At 49.1% G+C, this 10787-nt stretch overlaps 1 protein-coding gene across 1 annotated transcript; it reads left to right on the forward strand.

Annotated features, from left to right (window-relative positions):
* The first annotated feature begins 382 nt into the window (after nucleotides 1-382).
* Nucleotides 383-8872, forward strand: LOC101830717 (ADP-ribosylation factor 6-like). The gene is made up of 2 exons (XM_005079045.2): nucleotides 383-483; nucleotides 8081-8872. The coding sequence occupies exons 1-2, from the start codon at nucleotides 383-385 to the stop codon at nucleotides 8415-8417; spliced, it is 438 nt and encodes a 145-aa protein (XP_005079102.2). The 3' UTR covers nucleotides 8418-8872.
* Nucleotides 8873-10787: the final 1915 nt, after the last annotated feature.

A 10787-nucleotide genomic window follows, 5' to 3' on the forward strand; every position in this document is an offset into this window, starting at 1 on the left:
GGTTGGTTACTGGTGGCTCAAAGCCACCACTAGAAAGTCCCTTTGGTGTCTTGAGGGCAGCTACAGCACCCACAGCCTGGATGACTCACCAGAAGCTGCACCACTCTCCCAGAGTGCCCTGGGAGATAGATGAGCAGCTACACCCTCAAGAGTCCCAAGAAGCCGATTCACTCACACTACCTCAGGGCCTCACGAGGACCTCATGAGCCCCTTGGGCCTCTTGAGCCCCACAAGGCAATGTTAACAGGCCTGATCTCATGGAGGGGGCCCACAGGTGCAGTGATTAAAGTGGCTGTGATCCTGTCCCACCAGGAGGAAACAGTTACACACCACACACCTGTGTGCATGTGTGCACGGATTTGTGCACCACGGCCCCACCCCCATGCACAAGTTCCCACCTGCTCCACCCCGGGCCCTCGGTGGTCTCGTGCTGGAGACCTGGGTGCTGAAGAGATGGGATTCTTGCTTCTGCAAACACAGGAGGTGTGACCATCGCACTGGAGCTGCCACAGGAAGGGTAGGACCATTGGAGATGCTGGGTGCGGTTTGAGGAAGCTAGCATCATCTGCCTGTAGATACCTGGAGGAGATTACCGGGGACCAGAGGTTGAGTGTGGATCTGCCAGGAACCGTTCCTTTTTTAAAAAAAAATTTCTTCCAATATATTTTTTATTTAAACTAGAAACAGTCTTGCTTCACAGGTCAATCCCAGCTTTCTCTCCCACCCCTCCTCCCTTGCCCCTCCTCCAGCCCTCCAAGTCCCCCACCCAGTCCGCACACTGGTCTCCAGGGAGGGTGAGGCCTCCATGGGGGATCTCTAGAGTCTGTCATTTCATCCAGGGCAGGCCCTAGGCCCTCCCCCATGTGTCCAGGCTGAGAGAGCTTCCCTCCATGTGATATGGGATCCCAAAGTTAATTCATACACTATGGTAAACACTGACCCAAGGCCCCAGAGATTGTCAAGGCCTCCTCACTGACCCTACATTCATGGAGTCTAGATCAGCCCCCTGCTGGCCTCTCAGCCATCAGTCTGGGGTCCAAGAGCTTCCCTTTGTCAGGTCAGCTGTCTTTGTGGGTTTCACCAGCATGGTCTTGACCCCTTTGTTCATCACTCTTCCCTATCTGTCACTGGGTTCCAGGAGTTCAGTTCAGTGTTTAGCTGTGGGTATTTGTCTCTGCTTCCATCAGCCACTGAATGAAGGTTCTAGGATGGCATATAAGGTAGTCCTCAATCTCATCATCAGGGAGGGGCTATTAATGTAGTCTCTCCACTATTGCTTAGTTTGCCAGTTGGTGTCATCCTTGTAGATCTCTGGAAATCTCACTAGTGTCAGCTCTCTCCTCAAACCTTAATGACTCCCTTTATTATCTCTTATCCTGCTCTCCTCTATTCTTCCCCTAACTCAACCTTCCTGCCCCCCCCATGCCTTCCTCTCCCCTCCTCTTCTCCCCCTCTCCCCCCTTCCCTTTCCCCTCCTCCCATGTTCCCAATCCACTCAGGAGATCTTGCCTCATTCCACTTCTCTGGGGTATCATGCATCTCTCTTGGGAACCTCCCTGTGTCTCAGACTCACTGGCACTGGGACTGTAGGCTGACACTCCCCTGATCTATGTCTAAAATCCATATATGAGTGAGTACATACCGTGTTTGTCTTTTTGTGTCTGGGTTACCTCACTCAGGATGGTTTCTTCTAGTGCCATCCATTTGCCTGCGAATTTCAGGGTTCCATTGTTTCGGGAACCGTTCCTAGCTGCGTGCTTCCCCGACACATATCCAAACCAGACAACTCCAGTACTACATGCAGTTTCCCTCCATCTGGCTTTTCATTTTTTTTTCACATTTTATCTTATTATTGGACAATTTCATATTTGTGTATGCTGTGTTTTGATCATTTTCACCCCATTATCCTCTTTCATCTCCCTTTCAGTTCCTCAGAATCCCTTCCTCCCAACAGGCTTCATCCTGTTATGTTGTGGGATTTTTTTGTTAGTTTATTATTATTACTATTATTAGTGTGTGTGTGTGTCCTGCTGAGTTAGGGCTGCTTGAGTGAATAAGATGCCTCTTAACTTCCCCAGCAGCCATTAATTCCCAATGGCTCCTCCCAGAGGGTGGGGCCCGCCCCACGAGCCCCCTCCCCAGAGGTGACAGGTGTTGACAGACTCAGTCTGGTGTAGGTGGTGTGTAGGCACTAAGAGCCACTGTGAGTTCATGAGTGCGACAGTCACATATCCAGAAACGGTGTTCCATAGCACGCCTTGCCTTCAGGAGCTCAAACTCTTTCTTCCTCTCTTTCCCCGTGTCCCCTGAGCTGTGCAGTGGGTGACGTAGATGTCGCTTTTAGGGCTCAGTCTTTTTTACTTTTGAGACAGAGTCTCACACTGTACCCCAGGATGGCCCGGAAGTTGCGGCAATCCTCCTGCCGTAGGACCTGGTGCTGAGATTCTCAGGCATGGGTGTCCACATCTAGCTCCCCATGGCTTTATGTGTGTACCGCGCGGCATCAGACAGCTACCAGACCTTACCTTTAAGCTGACGGTCCACACACACGTGGCTCTTATCAGATCCACTTAACTGATGAGACGAGTAAGGTTTACAAAGTCACATGCTTGAGTATAAGGGGGCCATACAAATGCATCCTGCAAACAGCAGAGCTTGGATTCTGTCTCTGGTCTCTCTAATTTCAAGCTCAGCCTGTGGCTGGCCTTGAACCCTCCAGCCCAGGAAGGCCCCTCCATACCCCTGACACTAGATGAGGCGTCTCCATTGTTCCTTGCATCTGCTAGGTTCACCACCTCCCCCATGGCCCTCTCTCCCTTAGCTGGCTCCTACTCAATGGCAGGAAAGCAGAGAGGAGGAAAATGTCCCCAGTTCACCCCAGCTTTGGGTGGAACTCTGGTTATAAATACCCAGCAGCTTTTGAAAACTCCCAGTTAAACAAACTTGGGTTTTGAACCTGCCTGGTCAGCCTGCTTCCAGAGTCACCACGCAAAACTGGCGGTTGGTTCTTGGCAGCCTTGCTGACATGGCGATTGGTGGCTTATTACCACGGTTGTCTCACCCAGTTCTGTCCTGTAACAAGATTTAGTTTTTACTTTTTATTTTTTGAAATTAGGAAGGCTTACCTTCCTTCCTGCATGACATTCATTTTCAAGCAACTTGGGACCAGCTCTGAGGTTCATAGGTGGCACAGTGGGAATGCATTTGCTTTGCTGCCTTTGTTTTTTCCCTCTTTGGGCGATTTAATGCTTCATGCAGACCAATTGTCCCCAGGCGGGAAGACAAAAGGCTCTGGTGGCATGGGCTGAGAGGGGCTCCAGTGGGGCTGACTGGGGGCAGCTGGGGTGGAACAGAATTGGACTAGGACGCGTCTTCCTGCTTACCTGGGGGTGCTGCTGAAATAGGGGGTACAAGGATCATCTTCCTGTGATTTAGATGCTGGATGTGGGGATGGTCGAGGGAACTGTGTGCCGATGCTGGATGTGGGGATGGTCAAGGGAACTGTGTGCCGCCTTCCTGGTCTGTGAGCAGTTGGGAATGAGGACCCTTGTCTGGGTGGGATTTGAGCTAGCTGGCTGTCACAAGATCATAACTACCTTGTCAATCAACCGGACAGCTAACCTGCAGAAGGTTGTCGGGAAAGGCCGGGTGAGGAGGAAGCCCCGCTGATGTGAATGTTTTGTTTCTGACAAGAAAGGGTTAAAGCCACCTGAGTCAGGGCTGTTCCCATTCTCTCTGGAAAAATTGCCAGCTCCCATGGTCCTTTTCTTTGGGGTCTACAGCCATGGGTTCAAAGCCTGAGAACAACTGCCCTGAAAAATCTACAAAGCCCTTATTTTCTTTTCTTCTTTCTTAATACAGGATTATACAGCCCAGGCTAGCATTGAACTCACAGTGATCCTCCTGTCTCAGTCTCCTGAGTGTTAAAATTACAGATCTGTGTGGCTATGCCTGGCTGGGTTCCCTCCCTCCCCCATCAACTTTCTATTTCCTTCCTTTTCTTTCCCCCCTTGTTTCTCCTCTCTCTCCCTGCCGTTTCTCTTTCCATCGGATGTGGACATACACAGATTAACTTTCCATCCCCAGTTGATGGATATGCACTTGTTTACCGAGACAGGCTTCAGTGGAGATGGGGCTCGGCCATCTGCTCCCTGCCCAGGAATGTCTACCTGCCGATTCCTCCAAGTAGAATTGCTGATGGAACAGGCACATGACTTCCTACAGATGCTGAGACTAGTCACCACCGACCGGGTGACCTCAGAGCACAGACTCGCTCCCCCACAGTTCTTTAGGTTGGGAGTGTGCACCAAATTTCCCTGGACTAAAACAGGGTGAGTTCTGGTCCCTGGCCAGCTGCCCTTCATCTTCAAAGATCACAGCACCCAAAGCCTCACCAATATCCAGTATCCCCTCCCTCTGCAACCCTCTTCCCTCTTCTGAGGACCTGTGATTGTCCCAGCCCATGGGGAAATTCGGTTTTTCCTCCCCCAGGCAGAATGTTTAATTTCAAAAGAAAAGGTGGGGGGAGGTGAGTAAAAATAAGCCTCATTAGTTTGGGGGGAGTTTCCTGTCTGCCAGCATTTTATGGGGTTCATTGAGGGATCTGGGGCATTAACCATGAGGTTGCCTGTTTGCTTGTTTGTTTCACAACCATCTTCCTCGTGGTTTAAGGATTCCCTGCCCTCCCCAGCAGGATACAGATCCACAGTAAATCTTGGAGATATCCCAGCTTCATCTTTTACTTGAAGTCTTCCCCTGGGATAGCATGAAGGAATGACAGACACATTCACATATTAACAAAGGGAAGTGCTTCTATGGCTCAGAAGTGTTTGAACCTGTAACTCATACTATACACACACACACATACATACATGTATATGTATATATGTGTGTGTGCATACATTTACATATGTGTATATGTATGTGCATATGTATATTGTATACATATATGTATATATACACATATGTGTGTGTACACACACACATACACGGTAGGGGGCTGTTCTGTCATAGCCCAGGTTTTGGCAGAAAGCTTACTATGTAGCTGAGGTTGACCTTGAACACCTGATCTTCCTGCCCCCACCTCTGGAGTGCTGGGATTATAGATGATGGGCAGCACACCTGGTTGATGAGGTTCTGAGATGGAGTCCACGTTAGGTAAACCCTCTACCCAACGAGACACACCCTTAGCCTTACTTCTGGTAAGGGGTGAATTTTGTGCCCTAGAGTTTGCAACAGTTTATCTGAATTTATCCCCCCCTTACTAACACAATTCCAATCACTAATCATTGTCAATTTGCTAATAATAATAATAATAATTTATAGTGTTTTCTTTTTGTTTGTTTGTTTGTGTTTGTTCATTTGTTGTTGTTGGTTTTGCTTTGAGACAGGGTCTCACTAGGTGGTCCTGCCCTGGAATTTACTGTGTATACTTCAAACTCACAGAGATCCTCTTGCCTCAGCCTTCCAAGTGCACCACCGAAGTCGACTTCAGTTTGTTAAGAGCGATGCTGAGAGCTGGTTTGCCCATTTGAAAGCCTTCTGCTCATCTTGTTACTGTCACAATGACTTTTTTTTTTGTTTTGTTTTTACGAGACAGGGTTTCTCTGTATTGTTTTGGAGGCTATCAGTCCAGCCCAGCCTCGAACTCACAGAGATCTGCCTGCCTCTGCCTCCTGAGTGCTGGGATTAAAGGCGTGCACCACCACCGCCCGGCCATGATGACTTATTGATCAGTTGCATCAACCTGGTTTCCTTTGAGTTATCCCACTTTCCCACTAAAATCAGGTGACAACGATATGGCAACCTTAAGCCAGAGCTTGCCACCAGCAGCTCCAAGATACAATCACAGCTTTCTATAGGAGAGGAAACAGAGGCTCAGAGAAGTCAGGGAGGTTCTCCAGAGTCACACAACTGGGAAGTGTCACAGCTGGATTTCAAACATCTTTCTGATGTCCTATATTACTCCAGGGTCCTCCTAAGCCTGGCTACACATTTGCTATTTACAAAGCTGACTATGACTTGGTGATTACTATCTGGGATGCCAGTCAACCACACATGGCCTTTAGCTATTTCACTTGGGCAAGGCTAGGATTTCAGGGCCAGCCCACCCAGTGATTAAGGGGCCCCTCTTCTCTGCCATTAATTGTTTTAGCTGCCCAACACCTTCATGGGGCAGGTGAATACAATTAGCTCATTTACAAACCAGCAAAAACCGGAGAGGTTACATGGTTCCCTAGTGCTACCTGGCAAGAGTGACTCAGCCAAGAATAATAAATAATATTATTTCAGGAGACTCAAACACAGTGGACCGTGGGGCTTCCTGGGGCCTCTGGTTGCCCAACATCAGTAGGCACTTCCTGGCTCAAGTCCTTTACAGCCAACCCTTCCCACTGCAGCAGAGGCAGGGACACTGCTATGGCTGTGAGCGCAGGATCCCTAGCCTTTTCTTAATATCATTCTCTCCCTCCCTCCCTCCCTCCCTCCCTCCCTCCCTCCCTCCCTCCCTCTCTCTCTCTCCCTCTGTGTGTGTGTGTGTGTGTGTGAGTCTGTCTGTCAGTCTGTCTATGTGTGTGTGTCTGTCTGTCTATCTGTGTGTGTGTGTGTGTTGTGGATGTCAGTGCACAATCTCAGGTGTTGTTCCTTAGTCACTATTTTTTTTTTTTGAGGCAGGGTCTCTCACTGGCGTAAACCTCACTGATTTGGCTGGCAAGCCAGCAAGACCTAGGAATCCTCCTCTCTCTACCTCCTCACACTGGGGAACAGGTGTACACCATGATACCTAGCTGTCTTAGTTAGAGTCACTAATGTTGTGATGAAACACCATGACCAAAAGCAACTTGAAGGGAAAAGGGTTTCTTCCCTCACTTCCACATCACTATTCATCATCAAAAGCAATGAGGTCAGGAACTCAAGCAGGGCAGAAACCTGGAGGCAGGAGCTGATGCAGAGGCCATGGAGGGTGCTGCTCACTGGCTTGTTCCTCATGGCTTGCTCAGCCTGCTTTCTTATAGAACCCAAGACGACCACCCACAATGGGCTGGGCCCTCCCCCATCACTCACTAATTAAGAAAATTCCCTACATGCTTGCCTAAAGCCAGATCTTAATGGAGTCATTTCTTCCATTAGGGTTCCCTCCTCTCAGATGACTGTAGCTTGTGTCAAGTTGGCATAACGCTAGGTCGCACATCAGCTTTATTTAGCATGGATGCCGGGGATTGAACTCACATCTCTCCAGCTTCTTTTGTTTTCAGATCAAAGCCTGATGAGTTTTTGCATCAAGAGGATGCACAACACTGAGGTGTGTGTGTGTGTGTGTGTGTGTGTGTGTGTGTGTGTGTGTGTGTGGTGGTGGTGGTGGTGGTGGTGGTGATGGAATCGGTAAAAATAGCTCAGGAGATGCTTAGCAACCGTAGGGCGACCTTGAAGGTGGATTAGCCTTTGACTGTGTGCTCTGAACCTCACACAGGCAGAGGGGAGGGGGATGCAGAGGCTGCAGATGCTGAGAGCCTTGGTATAGATAAAATTCCCTCCCCCTGGGCTCCACCTGGCCACTTCCCTGGTGGCCTTGGCTATGTTTTCAGTTCCCAGTGACCAATGCGACATCCCGGAATGAAGCTGACACTACCTGGCTTCCACACAAAGAAAATGCCAGTGTGTTGGACCTTCTAGGACCCATCCCCTCATCCCCAGAAGGGGAACTGCCTGGGGTGATCTGGAAGGTCCAGGTTGTCCCAGGCATCCTCCCCAGTGTTTTCTTGGAAGAGGGTTCCTTTTTTAAGCCCCTCCTGCTGGCTTGAGTAAGAGTTGGGGGTCTTTTTTATTACATTTTTAAATTGTGTATGTATATCACAATTAATAAAAACCCAGAGACAGATATTGAGGTTCAAGCTGAAGATCAGAAAAGCAAAGCAGCCAACCACTAGAGAGTTCTTACCTTTATCAAGGCTGGGGCGATCCTGTCCTCAGTGTGACTGCAGACGGAATACACTGCACTCCTCTCTCCACCCGCCTTATAGTCCTCTCCAGTGCTGGGATTAAAGGCATGCACCACCACCGCCCAGCTTCCATGCCTAACTAGGGTGGCTGCTAGGATTAAAGATGTGTGCCACCGGCATTACTACAACGGGACCCAGGGCCTGATCTTCGTGGTGGACTGCGCCGACCGCGACCGCATCGACAAGGCCCGCCAGGAGCTGCACCGCATTATCAATGACCGGGCGATGAGGGACGCCATAATCCTCATCTTCGCCAACAAGCAGGACCTGCCCGATGCCATGAAACCCCATGAGATCCAGGAGAAACTGGGCCTGACCCGGATTCGGGACAGGAACTGGTATGTGCAGCCCTCCTGTGCCACCTCCGGGGACGGACTCTATGAGGAGCTCACATGGTTAACCTCTAACTACAAATCCTAATGAGCATCCTCCACCCATCCCCCGGAAGGAGAGAAATCAAAAACCCATTCATAGGATTATCACCACCACCATCAACCTCTCTCAATTGCCACTTTCTTTTTTGAATCTGAACTCTGGAGTTACTGTTCTACGGTTTAGTGGGGTTGGGGTTTCCTTTTTTTTTTTTTTTTTTTTTGGCTTTGCTTTAGGATGCTCTGATCTGATATTTGACACGAATACAGTGCTAGATGCTCTTGTGACTTCCAGCAAACGGGGTGGGGTAATAGCAGCTCTTGGTAAAATCCTTTATAATAATGGTTTGATTTTTTTATGTCCAGAGAATCTTTTTCCCCCCAATGTATGCTTTTTTCCTTTTTGCCCAGTTTCTTATCACTTGCTGTAGATGGCTTATTTTGCATTCATGCAGACTATGTTGCAAGTCTGTTTCATCTAGTAAACTGAAAATTATTGCTTAAAAAAATGTGTGCTACCACTGCCTGGCCCTGTATGACTGACTAGTGTGGCTAATTTTGCACCCTGATCTTTATTTGTTAGATCATAATCAAAATATCACCACGAGTGTGCACATGAATGGAGATCTCAGAGTAACCTGTAGGAGTCAATTCTCACCCTCCAACATTTAAGTCCTCTGGATTGAACTCAGGTCACCAGACCAGGCAGCCAGCACCTTTGCCTGCTGAGCCCCTTTGCTAGCCCATGCCAGGCCTTCTGGGCCTAACTGGGGTCAGTTAGGAAGTGTCCCAGGCACAGGAAGCTCCTCTCACATCTGTGCTACTCAGATGGGTCTAAAACTCTCCGTTTTTTTATTATTATTCATAAAACCCCATCTAGAGACTTAATGCACATCTTGGCTTGTTTGAACGTGAGGAGCCCCTGAGTCCGGGCTGTTACTTTCATTGGTTTCTGTTGGCTGGGACTTTCACTTCTCGACTAAGTCTATCGAAACCTGCAAGTGTCTTTAAATGTCTGTGTAACTCCCATTTAAAAAAGAACCGCTTTATACTAAGGGAACCGTTCACCCTCTGTCTCTGGATTGATTAGTTTCAGAAAGCTGAATTCCAATGTGCCCCTGGGGCACTGTGTGGGGAGCTACCCCAGTTCAGCTTGGTTCCCCAGCACATCCCCCTGACCACAGCTGATCCTCTGATAGCCCATCTTGTATCCTCTCCAAAATAAATGATGGAAGTGTTGTGGTTCCAGTGGCATGGAGAGCCCGTCTGCCGGTGCCATCTGATGCCTCAGCAGGTGGAGCCGAAGAGCCCAGGATGTAGCAGCCACCAGGGCACATTTACAGGCTGCAGGCTGGGGTGGGGGAGGATGCGCCTGTCTCTTCCCTCCTGAAACTAAGCTGGGAAGGAGGTATGATTTGCACCTCTTGTTCTTAGAACTCATGCCAGCGGTTTGCCCGGACCTTACTGCCTGTGAGACAGATTGCCACCAGTGTCCTGTGTGACCTTGGGCTGGGCACTTCCCCTCTCTGAGTCACTGAAAAGGACTTTATTAATGGGCGCGTTTTCTTTGTGCCCCTGAGAGAGTAAGACACTTGCTCATGCCAGGGAGTTAGCAGGTGACACAACCAGAGTTTGCTCAGGTACTCTGAAAAGCCCAGGCTCTGACCCCATCACAGTAGCATAGCTTGTGTGTCACCTGTGAGGACTCAGATGCTATCATCCATCACCCAGTCCTTAGATCACTGGTTCTCAGCCTTCCTAACGCTGCGACCCTTTAATACAGTTCCTTATGTTGTGGTGGCCCCCAACCATAACATTATTTTCCTTGCTACCTCATTACTGTAATTTTGCTACTGTTATGAATCATACTATAAATATTTGTGCTTTCTAATGGTCTTGGGTGACGCCTGCGAAAGGGTTGTTGGATCCTCAAAGGGGTCTTGACCCATAGGTCCAGAAACAGTGCTTTAGAGGCAAGCAGAGGTTGCTTAGCATCATTCCCACCTGTGGCGAATCCTATTTTCCAGGTGCAAGTGATAGAAATGTAAGACAAGGGCTGGAGAGATGGCTCAGAGGTTGAGAAGAGCTCTGTCTGCTCTTCCAGAGGACCCAGGTTTAATCCCCAGCACCCACATGGCAGCTCACAACTGTCTGTAACTCCAGCTCTGGGGCTCTGACACCGTTACACACACGCATGCGCACAGGAAAAACATCAATCAACATGTAGTAAAGGTAAATAAATTTTAAGGAAAGAAATTAAGATGAGGAGGCACTGCTCAAACCTCCAGGTGACTGGGAAGAGGGGAAGAAGATGGGCACAGGCCTAATATTGCAGCTCTCCAGAGGCTGAGGCAGGAGGGTCATGAGTTTGAGGCCAGCCTGGGCTACATAGGAAGACTCTGTCTCAAAAAACAAACAA

The sequence above is a fragment of the Mesocricetus auratus genome, unplaced genomic scaffold, assembly GCF_017639785.1.
Source record: "Mesocricetus auratus isolate SY011 unplaced genomic scaffold, BCM_Maur_2.0 Super-Scaffold_100025, whole genome shotgun sequence".
NCBI classification, from domain to species: Eukaryota; Metazoa; Chordata; class Mammalia; order Rodentia; family Cricetidae; genus Mesocricetus; species Mesocricetus auratus.

Excerpts from the sequence above, each read along its gene's own strand:
- LOC101830717 (XM_005079045.2), top strand. The coding sequence starts at position 383 with ATGCACAAGTTCCCACCTGCTCCACCCCGGGCCCTCGGTGGTCTCGTG. Across the intron at positions 484-8,080 it reads TGCTTCTGCAAACACAGGAG|GGTGGCTGCTAGGATTAAAG; the intron begins GTGTGACCATCG and ends ATGCCTAACTAG.